The sequence below is a fragment of the Ciconia boyciana genome, chromosome 2 (genome assembly GCF_034638445.1).
Source record: "Ciconia boyciana chromosome 2, ASM3463844v1, whole genome shotgun sequence".
NCBI lineage: Eukaryota > Metazoa > Chordata > Aves > Ciconiiformes > Ciconiidae > Ciconia > Ciconia boyciana.
Window position 1 is genome coordinate 44,438,345 of NC_132935.1, and position 15,507 is coordinate 44,453,851.

The window sequence follows — 15,507 nt, forward strand, 5'->3', positions numbered from 1 at the left end:
CCAAAGCCACACTGAGAATACTGTATGAGAGACTTCCTGCAAAATGGGCATGAAAAATCTGCCTTAAAATGATCCAAGCTTTGTCTTTTTATTAATTTTAGAGAGATAGTAACCTGCTTTACCAGAAAAGCAGAGTGGCAGTACTTGATGGAGAGTTTTTGCCTGCTGTAATTATTTAGGGTAATTTAATTAATTAAATTTAATTAATTTTTACTACTAATACATGATAAACATGTTTTGTATTAGGAAAATAAAAGTTACAATCTAAATCATTGCTCATGATAGAAAGTCTTACCTATTCTTGCCAATAATAAGAAACAGTGATATGTAACTATGTAAAAGTAGGGGAGAATATTTGATAGCTACCAGTTTCTATTTAATTTGGTATCTATTCTTCCCAGAGGATATACAGTATGATTTTAAAATCAGACTTGATATGAAATTGTAAACAGCATATGAAATAGTAATAATTGCTTAGAAGATGGCTGCTAACTTACTGTGCAGGAGCTCTTGGTTATCTCTTGTACCTCATATCCTGTGTCTACTTTAGTAATAGGCAAACTCGTTGTGTGGAAGATTATGAATATTTCAGGGTGTGAAGACTTTTATTTCTGTCTTGTTTCTCCCTCATTTTAAGCCTGCCTGAAAACTGTTGAATTTCATCACATTTTTCAGCATCTGTGACTTGAACTGTATACTACTTGGCAACTATGCTGTAGAACAGTATGAAACGTGTTTTTTTTTACCGTACCTTAATTTGAACCTTATTTGTACTGTGGAGAAGGGTGGACAGGTATTTCTGATTCACTTTTTCTGATCCATATTTTGTATACACTGGTATATGGCCTTTAACTTTTCTTTCCACAATAGCAAGTAGCTCCAGATTCTTCTTTAACAAGTATGTTTATTACTCCATGCCTTTATTTCTTCTCCATCATTTTTTGCCTGCCTAAAACTGACCATTATTGATTTAAATTCTGCTTTTGCTTTCTGCATTGTTTTGCCATAATTTTCAGATATACTTAGTTACTATTCAAGTATAAACAAAAGTCATCTCTTAGTTCACAGTGGAGGCCGTGGCATTTTTATAGACTTTTGTCCATATATGTATAGGGTATAGGTATATACAAAAGCAGCCATTATTTTTTTTCCCAATTGAAACTAATTTCATTAACTTATATGTAGCCTTTTTTAGATTTTAATGCCTCCTAAACAAAAATCATTCCTGTGAGAAACTTATTATCTCCTGTTTGTTTTTCCACTGTACTGTCATTATCATATCAAGATACCTCAATTTTTTATTTCTTTTTGCTTTAATGATTTTAACTTCTATACAGATTTTCTTAAGTTCCTGTTGATTACACGAGATCTTGTTACATAGAATTTACAGTATAAAGATTCAGTAGCATGAAAGAAGCTATGTCTGTTACCTTAACTTGTTCCTTTATCAATTAAACTGAAATTCTTGCCATAGGTTTTGTCACACGTGGCGCAATGTTTCTCTTACAAACTTTTTTTGTGAGATCCTTTTTGGTCAGTGTTTGTTGCATCTACTGTCTGGCTTTTAAATCTCAGTTAAAGTAACTTTCTAAGCCTGTTTTCATTTTATGTCCCAGTATCCTGGTTTCCTTTTGACTAAAAACTTACCTTTCAGATGTCTGTGCCTAAAGGGTTACAGCTTGCCTTTTTACAACTAGCCTAGTTTCCCACCTCTCTTCCAGTTCAGCAGTTTTGGCCTTGAGCTGCAGTATGTGGACAATGAGGTGCACAGAGTGTTTGCAAAAAGTTACGTACACACTAGCTTAGGAGAAGACAACCTGTTGTCTACACAGTCCATTGTGCAATAAACTACATTGTGTGAATCTTGTCTAATCTTGTGGTCTTTTAACACTACTACTTAAAATAATTTCTGGCAGCTTAGCCTTTAGAAAATGATTATTTATTTATTTATTTAAAGTGATCTAACTGAAGTTCCTGTGTTATTTGTCCCAGATAAAGGATATTGGAAACTTGGACTTTTTGTTAGTGGATATGTTTCACATTTCATGTGACAGTGTTGCTGTCATCATCAAACTGTCAATTCTAGACATTTTTTCTTTGAGAAATGGGAGCAAGGGTGACAAACTGTGCAGTTATTTCATTTGGTTGCTTAAAACCATGGCTGTAGTCATAGTACCTAGATTGTTCTTGGTTTAGTTCCAAACACTTTGTAATACTTAAGCCAAGAAGTATAGTCATGCTTCCTGAAAGCTGTGTATCTACTGTTTAGAGAAATGCTCTTTCACTTCTACTAGAAAGCTGTTTTGAGACCCTCTGGAAAAGGGTTACTTTAAAATGTTGATGTTCTTTAAGACATTGTAATGTTTGTAACAATTGTAGTAGCTAAATTAATGCTATTCATTCTTTTTTGACTAAATTATTAGTCTAATAGCCAAACACACTTCTAGCTCCTCCACAGAAGTCCAAACTTCTTTGTAGTTCGGATTAGCGATCAATAATATTTTGAAGTAATCGAGCTGGGTGGGGTTAAAATAGAGTAGGTTGTAGTTTACCCTAAGGTGTACTAAAAGATCTGCCCTAAGGTGTACTAAAAGATACAGCATTTGTTTTGATTGGCCTTTGTAACCAGAACTGTTAGATCAAGCTTTTAGAAAATTCACCAGGAGGAAAAGACTTGGGTGGCTTGGAATCAGGCTAGTAGAAGTTATCACTTACCTTGTGCCATGGTTTGATTCCCCGGCTGTGGTGACTTATGTCAGCTTCTCAATATTTTTTTCAGTGCTAAATTCTGTCACTTGACTTCTCCTAGCCTGCTTTTAATGTCAGAGCCAAGAACTGGTGAAAACAGTACTGAAGAAAAAGTTATTAAGCTATAACTTACCGAATAACTTGCTCTGTATTATGCTGATGAAATAAATACTTTCTGAGTATCTAATAAGTCGTGAACTGTGTGGACAAATGTCCAAAGGACACAGTCACTGAAAATGACCAATATTAAAGGAGAATGGAATAATCAATCTAACGAAAGGAGAGGAATTGCCATGAAATATCAATCTCCCTCACAGTGACGGTAACTGTTCCAATTACAGGTTTTAAAAACTGAAATCTTGAAGTGATTAATCTAGTAGCTTTAACTGATGTTTTTAGTTGAAGGTGCATGAATTAGAGGTCATGGTCTTGGTGACTAATTTTGGTAAGCAAGATAACGGTTACCTTTTGTGGAAGCGTTTATCTGCTGTTACAGTGTATGGGCATGTGTAATTTCACTTTCAAGGATCTTCTTTGTTGGCCTGAGGTTGATTTTTAGGGTGACTGAAACCCATAAGGAGTCCTTTTTACAGGATTTCAGACACATGGCAATAGAGGACTTTGATGACTTGTTTCCTTTTACCACAGGGTTGTAGAGAATGGAAAGAACCCTGCATTTCCTGAGAACTTTTGTTCTTTAGAGGTAAGTCCAAAGACCACTTAAGACAAACAGACCTTGCCCTGATTTTTTTTAGATTCAGATGAGCAGAATTATGACAGTAGGATGCAAAGATGAAGTCTTGAAATTGATGGGAAACACTTTACCAGTTAATTTCTGTTTTAGATAAAACATACTTTGTTGCTTCTACTGATTTTGGTTGAAACATACTAAATGGAAGTAATTATAATCAGAAGAATCACCTAAATTTAAGTTGCAATGAATGAAGGAAATAATTCAAGTAAACATTCTGTTAAAGCACCCAGCCAAAGATAAAAATCTTTCTGGTAGGTCTGGGAATTCCTTGACAAATTAGGAAGTGAAAATGCCTTTATTTACTCTTCAACATAACAGCATGTTGAGATTAGCCTGGGTTTGTCTAGTCTTGTACTGATAGTGGTGCTTCTTGAGGTCCACATTCCAGTGGTATGGTGAAGCTGTCAGTGTTCTAGGTATCCTGGTATAGCTGAGTAAGATGGACGTAGCTCTGCAAGGCAACTGAAGTTAATTTTTATGCTCTGTGAACCATTGGGTGTCTGCCAGTTACCCTTGAGTGGATCTGTGAAAAATCAATGACAAAAGCAAGCCTGTTGTTAGGCAGGCTTAATTTTCTGTGCTGGAGCTGGCAACTTTACTGAGAAGTGTTAAAACATATGTTGGATTGCAGGCCTTTATTTATATGCCTGACGTAATTCAGTTTTCAGACTTTATTAATTTAGCAGAGAGCTGCTTAATTCTTTTCTGCGTACAGACATACCGGTTATGTGAAATAGGTCAGTCTTGATCCTTATGAATTAGCTTGAGGAGGTGTCCCCAGAAATGTTGTCTATGGAGATGGCAGGAAGAACAAGCCAAATCACTTGAAGATGTATTTCAGTAGTGATGGAATGATGAGGGAGGTATATCTCTAGTTTTTAATTGCTTAACTACTTTTAAGCTACATAGATAACTCCAAAGGAAGCAAAAAGCTTCACTGCTTCATTTTTCTTGCTGCACACCCTCACATTTTGAACGCAGGGTTATAGGATTGACTGAAACAGTGTTTTCTTCTTGACCCCTCCATGCAACACTAAAAAATGAAATAATGGTTTAACATAGTGTTCTTGTTCCCTGCACTGGTATCTGCTTAGTATGGTCTAAGACTGAAACAGTTCTGGTAAGTGGAAAGACAGTTACTCCCTGTTGTTTGAACTTTAGTAGAACCAGCTACTTGGATCCCCTGAATTCAGAGTAATATTCTTTACTATTTGAATGTAATGAGCTTATTTCATGATATTGCCTAAGGAACCAGCATCAAAAGCAGTACTGGGTTCCTGTGGACTCTAATTGTGTTCGGGTTCATCCATGCAGACAGAATTCTACTGCTTGCCCCTCACCACCCAGAGAGAATTTCTTCAGCACTTGGCATACACATGTAAAAATAACTTTGGGAGGATGATAATATGGAATGCTGTTGTAATATCTTGCATATATGCCCTGTAACAGTCATGTCTCTGTTTAGTTGTATAATTTGACTTGTAGTGTGTTAGCTTACAGGTAACTTTGAAAACATGTTATTTGAAAGAAACTTAGCTATGTTTTCAGGCTAATGAATTTTGAGTTCAATGTTAGTTCAGATTGATCTCTAAATAGTTCAGAAAAAATCTTTTGTGTCTCAGTATCGTATTTATGATTGCTTTCATAATGGGATTTTTTGTTTTAATGTCCACGTCTCCTGCGTGTACAACAAGGAGCTGCAGCTCATGTGACAGTGAATACCTGGTTGAATACTTAGATGGCATTGAGGTATTTTTATCTTTATATAACAGTTCCTTTGGGCAAGTCTCTGTTACATGACAGATCCTGACACTTACTAGAATGCCCTTCTGTTACATGGTTTCTAAAAAATAAATATTAATTTGCCACTCTGGGAAATACTGTTGTTTACTCTCACTTTTCTAGGAGTCAGACTGCTGGGACACAAGCTTCTGGTTTGGTTAAATTTGGGTAAATTGCCACAGGTTAGACTTCTAGATTACAGAGTGTCAGTGCTGGTCATCAGTAGTGTAACAAGTGATCTCAATTGTAATGATTTTTTTTTTTTCCCCTACTAAAATTTGGTAACTTGTGACTTCTGTTTTGTGTTCGAAAGTGTTTTGCTGAGGAAACAACCTTGTTAAAACTAAAATCTTAAATTGACAACACTTAGGTTCTCAAAGGAGCATCAAGACTGACATGTAATAAAGCTTCATAGGAAGACACTAACTTGTAACTTTTGACTTCCACTGTGAACACAATAAATATATCTATCTGAAAAAGCAAACACTTGCCAGTAGTTAAGAGTATGTCTCAGGGCGGAAAGTCTGGTCATATCAAGCCTAGTGTATATATTTCCTTACTACACAGTTGAGCTGTACCATACGAAGTGAGTTTGTCCAAAGGAAAATAAAACTAACAAAAGCCTACCAGGGCTTTTGAAGAAATGTTTTTGTTTGAAGGTGGGAGAAGGACAGTCTTTACTTTCCCCAGTAAACTGTCATACTCACTTGAAGGAACTGCATAAAAAGACTTTATGATTGTTTTGATTTTGTAGACGGCTTATATTGTTTTAGTCTTCAAACTAATGTGTGGTTCTGCATATGCTCTCACTTCTGGAATTACTGCCAGTAGTTTGGAGGAAGGCTGACTTCGGGAAGAGAATAGTGTTTGTGAGTTGAAAGTAAAATGTGCGTGTGTGTTCCCAGGACATACATTAGAACACAATAGGGACATTCAGTTACCTTTTCAGCTTCATATTTTTGGTGTATTTTTTAGTATACCTTAGGGTAAAACAGCCTGTTCTTTTCATTCTTAATATCATAATTGAGGAAGCAGTAATTCTGCTTTTTTATATGCTGTGGAATTTGCCTTTGAGTAACTTGTATACAAAGTGAACTTAAAATAATAAAAAATTGTTCAAGTTGTCAATATTGCATTGGTCAGGTTATGTGAATTTAAATTGTATAGACAAACTGAAGATAGTCTGAAGAAAATGACTTGCAGATTTCAGCACTATCTGGATGCTGTCCCAATTGTGTTACTGATTGATTTTGACTTAGGAAGCGAGAGCTCATTTCAAATAAAATAACTATTCTTTTCAATCTGGAAATCCTTATTCTCATGTGCACAGGAAGTGACCAAAACTTAGAACACAAGAAGGCAGGTAGTACCTTTACTACGAAGTCATAGAAATTCGTAATAGCTTTTGATTTCCTTGGAGTTGCATGTATTAGTATGTTTGTATATTCGTTGTTCATCTGCTGATAGCTTAGATACCAGTGATTTGAAGGACAGTGGAATTTTGTCATGCTGCTTGAGATAAAGCTTGGACTTTTTTTTTTTTTTTAAAAAAGAGGGTATTCATAACTCAGGTTTTGTCGATATTAATTCTGAAATGTTTGGATTAAATGCTCTGCAGTTTTGTGGGGTTTTTTTGGGAAGATAAGTGTTATTGGGCTCTAAGGTTTTTTTGTGTATGCATATGTGCTGCTAAACATGTTCAGCAGCAAATGCATTCTAAAATATACTGATGTGTTGGGTTTTTAACACTGCTTTCTCACTGCATTTGTATAATTTGTTTCTCTGTACATGGTTTTCTCACATGTACTATAGCAGAGGACAATTATGTGTTCAGTCCTAGTTTAACAGTATCCTCAACCTGCAAAAAGTAGTAAGATTTTCCTTCTTGGCAGGTAGGTAAATATTAAAACCCAACATACAAGTATGCTTAGGAGAATATTTTCCATGTAGTATGTTATTGATAAAGTATTGAGCTGAAGAATTTATTGTATGACTTTTGTTTTACTTTCTCATTTTGGTATTTGAGTAGTAGGCACTTTGAGGGGGACAGTCTCTTTTCTTAAATTGGTAAACTTAAAATAGTTGCTCTTCTACTAGTAGTTAAAACTTTGGAATTTAATATAATAGGCATTGGTGTTTAGTGCACTTTAGTAAGATATGGTACTTGCCATATGTAGGTCTCTGTTTTAACTCTGCCAAGTTGGGTGGTAATGAAATTCTCACCTTCTTATGGCAGTAAAATGCTTCTGTCATCCAGTTCTTTAACAGAAAAGCTTCCACGTTGGTTTGCATATATCAAGTTCAGGGTATGTTTTAGAGTTTTGTGGACACTCTGCACTGCTTCTCATCATGCTGCATCTGGTTTATTAATCAAGGGAAGACTTCAATTAATTATCTACCCTGCTGCTTTCCTCATGCATCTCTTCTTGCATCTGATGCACCTGCTCTTCTGCTGACAGATCCTGCAATTCATTGTCTTGTTCTGAGCTTCTGCTTGGCTCATCAATAGTTTTCTCCTTAATGGACCTTGTTTGCCAGCTCCTTCTGTCAGATTAGTACAAGCATTATTATTCATGTATGTCTGCACTGAATATTTTATATTAGCAGCATTTAATTAATTTTATAAGGGTTTTTTGAACTGCAGCTTTCACCTGTCTGTTTTGAAGATATTTCTCAGTAAATCATCTATACAATTTTTTATCTAATTAATTTTTTTATTTAAGAATAAAGCAAGTTTTGTTACTTTTGATGAAGTTTTAAGGTGTACAAGTGTTTAGCTATCTAAATTTAACACTTTCTATGTTATGTCTCACTTTAATGTTTTATATAGTTACCACAGTAAAAACCTGAAGAGATTTGAATTTTGTTGGAGATTTTTTTTTTTTTTTCCAGGAAATGTACGAGGTTGCCAAGAAGCTTTGCTCCTTTTGTGAAGGTCTTGTACATGATGAACATCTTCAGCATCAAGGCTGGGCTGCCATAATGGCCAACTTGGAAGATTGTACATACTCTTACCAAAAGCTACTTTTCAAGTTTGAAAATGTATATTCAAGCTATTTGCAGTCCATAGATGATATCAAGTTGAAACTTACACAGTAGGTTTGCCATTAAACTTCAGCCTCAGTCTCCAAAGTTACTATATTTTAAACTTATTTTTGAGTGTTGTATGTCTGCTGCTAGTTCTAATTAATCAAGCATGTATTTGTTTGTTTGATATGTGTCAAGGAGAACATTCTTTCTGTTGTACGCTAGTCATTTAAGAAATGACATTTTTTTCCTTGTATTCATCAACACACAAAAACCTGTATTGAATTAGGTGGAAGATATGCTCGTTAATGAACAGCTGTTTAAGAGCTGGAGTCCTTCCAAATGTGCACTAGAAATAGCTAGATAATAAATTTCGGCATTAATCAACATTTTAAAATACATATTTGCATTTTGAATTAATTGCTTTTTAATACACTTGAGCAGATATTAAGAATGGTGATCTATGTTGAAAGTATGAAGTCATAACATAAACTTTGGGTGTATATGTATACATTTGGGGGGTGTAGATACATGTGTGTGTATACTTGTATCCTGCAAACTCTGGATGTTACTTCAAGGAAAATCTTTAACATCTTTCTGGACATTATAGCATTATGGTATTTCTATGATTGCTTTGCCTAATGGAATGTAAGTGGATGTTGGATACTTAAAGAAATAAAGCATAAATATGTTTCACTTTTCAATTCACTTTAAAAAAAAAAAACAAAAACAAAACCCCAAACCAAAAAAACCCTTGAACTTCATAACTTTTACCAAATATATAGAAACTATTCAAACTCTGCAAAAGTAGTCAGCCAGAGGACACTCAGTCTTTGCTAATAAGCAGTGGTATCCCTGCAGATTGGAAACATAAAAGTCTGAGTTGTGTGTTTAAAAAAAAAAAAAAGTGGGCATGTCTCAGTTTATCGAACTGTCCTTTTTTTCATTGCATTATAAATATAAGCTTACTTGGAAGTTTAGAAGAGTTCATATTCAGCAGTGGAAGAGAGCAAAAATTGTAACTTCTTTAGCTGTCCTCTCACAATGTTGATGCTGAACTCAGTATTTTGAAAGGATAGTTACCAAATCCATTTTGCAATTGGCTCCAATTCTAAAATAAATAGTACTTTATATTACAGGCAGTTTGTATCTAAGTTTTTATGTCACATTGGCTTCTAGATACTGATGGTTTTTTTCTTTTCACCCTTTTTAAAAAAGCTTGGGTTCTGCTGTTTCTGTCATGGCCAAGATACCACTGCTGGAGTGCCTAACAAGACATAGTTACAGAGAGTGTTTAGGAAGACTGGATTCTTCAGCTGAGCATGGAGGGGCAGAAAGTGAAGAAACTGAGGATGGAAAATCTGCTGAATTGGTGCTTTATTCTGATATATCTAAAGTGAACAATAAATCAATGTTAGGCTCATTTTGCAAGTCAGTTGAACGTTCAGCTTTGGAAGGCACGGATCCTGAAAATGTAAAAGATGATAAGGAATCAGGTCAAAATGCTACTGTCCAAGACAATGAAACATCAGTAGAATTGAAAGATGATGATCAGCCTTCCTTCAATGTGTCTTTGTTAGACTGGATAAATGTTCAAGATCGACCTAATGATGTTGAATCGCTGGTCAGAAAATGTTTTGATTCTATGAGCAGGGTAAGTTTACAATTTTTAAAAATCAAATTGTATCGCATTGAATGTTACTGTTTGTTTTCTGGGTGCCAGTGCTTTTGAAGTGACTCAACTTCTTGTTACTTGTTGTTTCTCAGATAACTATGAATGGAGACCAAAGCAGAAACTGGTGGGGGAGGGAGGGGACGAAGTATTTTAAGGACCAAAGTTAATGTTCTTTGTGTTAAAAATACTGAAACCTTTATTAAAATATAGGACAAATTCATGTGGTTAATTGTGATAAATTTACATACTATATATATGCATTCTTTGTTAGCTGATACAGATGCACTCGGAAGAGCCCAACATGTCAGTTTGTATTTCTGCTGCTGGTAGAATAAAACATTGCTCACTTTCTTTACTTTCCAAATGATTATTTTAACCAGTGAGCATTGTAACTGTTTAAAAACCTTTTGCCTAGGAGTTTCCTCCTTTATTTGTTTTCACTGTAGCTTATATTTCTTACCTTGTCTAGCCTTGTTTGCGTATGTATAATTTTATACCATTACAACTCCATATACCTTGAACAAAGAAAACAGTTTCTATTGTCTTTGACACTTTATTTCCTCCTTAGAAGACTGTCTCAGTTATGTCTAAACCCCGTCTGTTGTAGGGAACATTATGATGTGGTCAGTTCTGTACATTGATTTTTTCAGTTCTGTCTTAAAAGTAGTTGGAGAATTGGGCTTAATATTAAGGGCTACTTAAGATTTTGAGCTGTCTAAATCTTAGTAGGACAGAAAAAGCTAAGAGAAAGATTGGACTTTACAAGTTTTTTTCTTTAGCAAAAACAATATTCAATTTTGTGTGTGAAAGACTTCCTAATTGCTGAAGTCTCAGAGAATTCTTTGTCCTATTTGTTCAGTAACGCTACAAGGTGCTTTCTACTAGTTTAGAACAAGTGACAAAACCCAGTAGTTCGGTTGCAAGAGAATAAATTCACTTTGCACATAATATTAACAGGGCACAAATGCAATGTCTCTTAATCAGTATTTTAAGAGACAGACATTAAACAGTTGCTTCCAAATAAATTAGTGATACTAAAGATACAAAAGTGGAAAAAATAACCACTTCAGTTAAATACTTATTGTACCTTTTTTGATCAGCTTGTAGTCTTATGTGACATACATCACATGTTTTAGAGAGGCTATCTTGTCACTGTGTGCTTTTCTGTCCTTGACTTATCTAAGACTAGTCAGAAATCCCTTATTTCAGCTATTGTAATTGTTTTGTAACTTAAGCTGATTTTTGTAGGGGAAAAATACGATTGCTCCTGCAAAAATGAAGTTTCTTTTTGTTTTCTTGGCATAAGCAGAATTGGCAGGTAGGGAAAATGCTTTAGTCAGACTATTCTGGCCACCACCAAAACAAGTGTGATTGATCAGTCTTTATCTATTTTGGTTCACACAAACCCAGAGCTTTGAAGTAATGTGATTGTTCCTAGTTTTCCTTAGGAAAACGTTAATTTACTCTGTTTCGATAGCAGCACGGACAAAGGATTGAATCTTTGCCTACCATTGATTTAGAATTAGTTTGAAAACAGAATTGGCCTGTAGCTGAAAAGGAAAAGAAAATACTAAATAAATAATTTGCAACACAAATGTTCTTTTAATATTTACTTGATGACATTTGCACATAGCGAGCTAGAATAAAATGGCACTTTTTTTTTTCATTTTTCCTGTGTTGTCCCCATGCCCTTTCCTTCTTGGAAATATGAACCATACAAATGGTTTGTGATTGCAATTCTTCTTTGAAACTGTGAATTCAGGTAAGATTTTCATGAAAGTGTAAAGCGTCAGAGCATGAGCTTTATACCTTTGATATTGGTAGTCTTGTCAGAACTGGTGTGTTGCACAGAGTGCTGCTAGGTATCTGGTTCTTCTAGCCTGTAGGTGCTTCTACAAAATGATGCTTCTAATTGCAGAAACCTAGGCTGCAGTAAAAGCAGTGGGTAAGTAGGAGCTAATCAGATGTTTCTGTTAAGTGCTGTCATAGCCACTGAAATAAAAGGCTAGAAAAGGAAGAGAATTTTAAAGATGAGGAGAGCAATATTATCTACCAGTAAAATTAGAGCTGAGTGCTGCTGATGCAATTAGGTCAAAGATGGGATAAAAAGAATGGGTGGAGGAAGTAAATTACAGGGTGGAATGAAAGGAATAGGCCTTCTTTGTAAAAAGAGATAAAGCACAATTAGTTTATGAAGGTAAAAAGGAAAAAACCCACCATATTGTTCTTTAGTATTTTGTCTGTTAAGAAACTGTTCTGGATGCTGCAGTGGAGTAATTCAAGATGCCACAGGGGAGTAATCCTGAACAGGATGGCAATGAAGATTATCCTATAAAAACAATCTGGTTTAATCTCAGAGACTATTTTTATTACTGGTTCTTAAAGATGGACAACTCACTTTAGAAGGACCAAGATTCATAAGATCATTCATGACATACTAAAAATTAGCCTTTGCCGTTTTCAGAGAACTTCAACGTATTTTGTCACGTTAATAATAGCATTAATTATTTATTCTGAAAAGTTCTGGGCTAACTACCAGTTTTTAGTACTTCCCCTTGTGGTCTTGTTTGTTTGTTTGCTTTTGGGGTTTTTTTTTTTGTTTGTTTGAAGAGAATGAAAGACCTATTCTTTGTAGTTGCTCCTTAATTTGTAATACTTTTGCTCTTCAGATTCCCCTCTCCATACCCCAGAGGGGTGTTTCCAGGATGAAGGTGCCGTGTGTGAAAGCTTTCATACAGTTAAATAATAGATTGAGGGGAAAATAGTACTTCAATTTATGTTAATATTGAGTCATGTAAGTGGCTTCTTTTTTGAGGGTTGTGTGCTCTGTAAGTGGCATAAACCCTGCATGTTGACAAAAAAAGCCAGTACTGTGACAGCTACTATGACTTCACGGAATAGTGTCCTTTTCACTAGATTCTCATATAATAGACGGCATACCATAACCATTTTGGATAAATTTGGGCAAATTTGTTCATGTTCTGCTAATACCTAATGACTCTTACTGTGTTCCAAACTAATATATTCCAGGTTTAGGCTAAACTCTGTCCTACATAAGCTGTTGCAATTACCTATGTTGTTTTTAGAACTAAGGAAATAAAGACTAATTTATTTCACAACTCTTACAGTGAAACTTGAAGAGCCACCCTTAATATCTGTGGACATTGGTAGCCTCTTAATGTTTCAAACACTTTTTTTCTGGATAATGGCCTGTGAAGGAATATGATGAAATTATTTTAAAAATGTGTTTTTATTAGGAAAAACATTAGCAAAAAGTATTACAAATGTATTATTTTTCCATAGCTTGTTTTCCACTTACTTGGAACTGATCTGCTTGTCTAAGGAATCAATTAAAACATTCATTTAGTGGGAAGAGGGTAATGGGTCTTGCAGCTCCCATCACCCTCCCTACTGCACTTCCCACTGAGTCACATTCATCACTTGTTTTGATTGTAGCTGTACGGATTCTGTTCCGGGGTAGATGGTGTCCATTAGCTTTAAACTGCCTCTTCCCCCCATACTGTTGTCCCCTCAACTACTGTCCCTTCCCCTTGTAAGGATCCTGATTTCTATGATGGTCTGGTTGGAATACTTCAAAGATTTTCACTCTGTGGTATAAAATCCACAGACTCATTAACTCAGAATTCTGAAACAGATGTAGGCACACATTATATTTAAAAAAAAATAAATAAATTAAAAAATTAAGGTTATAAAAACCCATGTAGCTAGCTCATGTCACCTTTCAATATATCAACTGCTCTTTCTTTCTTTCTTTCTTTCGTTTTTTTTTTCCCCAGCTTGATCCAAGGATCATCCAACCCTTTCTGGCAGAATGTCGACAAACTATCGCCAAACTAGATAATCAGAACATGAAGGCTATTAAAGGCCTTGAGGATAGGCTCTATGCATTGGACCAGATGATAGCAAGCTGCAGCAGACTGGTGAATGAACAAAAAGAACTTGCTCAGGTAATAGACATTTGTGTGTGTAACATTGGAAGATGGTAGATTTTTGAAACGTGTATGCTGTTAAAGATTACAACAAAACAATTGCATGTCTTAATGCAAGATAGTTTTCAACTTATCACACTGAAGATGCTCAAAAAGGTGCTATATTCATAATAATTTGACATTTAAATATTGGTAGATTTTACATCTTGTGGTCATGTTTTCAGCTCATAACTCCAACTACCACATTAATTTAAATACTTTTTTAAAACATCAAACTAGTTGAAAATGCAACAGTGGGTGGGGGACAGCACCGGAACTTAAATATAGGGCTTATATTTATGTCGCTTCATCTATATTGGAGAAAAAGTCACTCTACAAAGTAAAAATGTCTTACTTAAAATATCCTAGACTTAATGCACTAGGAACATGCAGAGCTGTAGTTCACTGCAACTTTGTCAACTGCATATTAAGCTGTATATTTTTATAGCTAAAGTATTTCTGTCAACTTTCTCTTGGTTATAATTTGGAAAAATATGTTTAATTCCAATTCAGCCAGTCAGCTTTCTCATAAAGCACCAGTGTAAAATTGCTGGCTTCAGAGATACATCAGTATATGGTATTGTTTCTGGAATAGAATACATCTAGTTTATTTTTATTTTAGCAATTAGGTTTCTTCTGGATGAGTAAGAATCACTTAGAAAATGACAAAATTTAAAAACTTTGAAAATACTTTTTAAGGTGTGTCTTGTGTTAAGGTGTATCTTGTTACATCTAGTGAATAGTTTACAAACAGGTTGTGCTGTATTAGTGTAACATTTTGCACATTAATGTGGAAAGCTGCTGATAAAAATAGGATCTGATGAAGGTGTCTAACAGTTATAAACACTGTAGATATTTATTTTGAAGCTTGTTTGAAAATTGGTGTTTTTAACAAATATTCTGAGCTTAAGGAAAAGAAAACATCTGGCTTAAATATTATCTTAGTATCTGCCTGTACATATCTTTGTGAAGTCTGTCTAAATTCCACCTGGTTTTACAGCTACGTTTAAGAGCAGACAACTTTTTGCCAATGGTAGACCGTCAAAGACAGCCTGTCGTTTGCAGTTGCTCTTATACTGGAGACTGGGATGCTGTGAATTGATTAATCTTTGCTAGTTCATCCAGTCTCTCATTAAATGGAAGGCAGAAATGGAAAAAACCTCAATAATGGAAAGGGAAAATGAGGCATGAAATTGGCATCATGCCCAGGTGGCATGTCCTGAACACTTCCTGTCACACCAACTAATTTGTTGGTTTGGTCTTAATATGTTGTCATCTTCTGACCTTCAACTAGTTCCAGAGTCAAATACATGCAGTCAGACGGTTGGTGAGCTGTTCCACTGTCCTTTTGTCCTTTCTCTTGGAAATGTTATTTAGCTCTGTGCCACTCCATGCAGTTACCTTTTCTTGTTCTGAGGGTGCATGTTGTTTTATTTTTTGAGCTGAAAAGGGGTGTTATGACCCTGCTGCAGTATATATGTAAGGAGTTAGAAGTTGGGGACTTTAAGGTTTGAGTAGTTGTGGAGGGATTT

The 15,507-nt window shown here is 35.1% G+C and overlaps 1 protein-coding gene across 6 annotated transcripts in view; it reads left to right on the forward strand.

The window, feature by feature from the left end:
* The window catches only part of RB1CC1 (RB1 inducible coiled-coil 1), a 79,982-nt gene that overhangs the window by 21,068 nt on the left and 43,407 nt on the right, over positions 1-15,507 (forward strand). For 5 of the 6 annotated variants that reach the window (XM_072852490.1, XM_072852488.1, XM_072852492.1 and 2 more), the window contains 3 exons: positions 8,177-8,379; positions 9,530-9,965; positions 13,784-13,954. In XM_072852490.1, the coding sequence (XP_072708591.1) occupies positions 8,177-8,379; positions 9,530-9,965; positions 13,784-13,954 (810 nt within the window). Of the gene's footprint in view, positions 1-3,396; positions 3,452-8,176; positions 8,380-9,529; positions 9,966-13,783; positions 13,955-15,507 lie in introns of all 6 variants that reach the window. The other variant, XM_072852493.1, reaches the window with a different exon arrangement.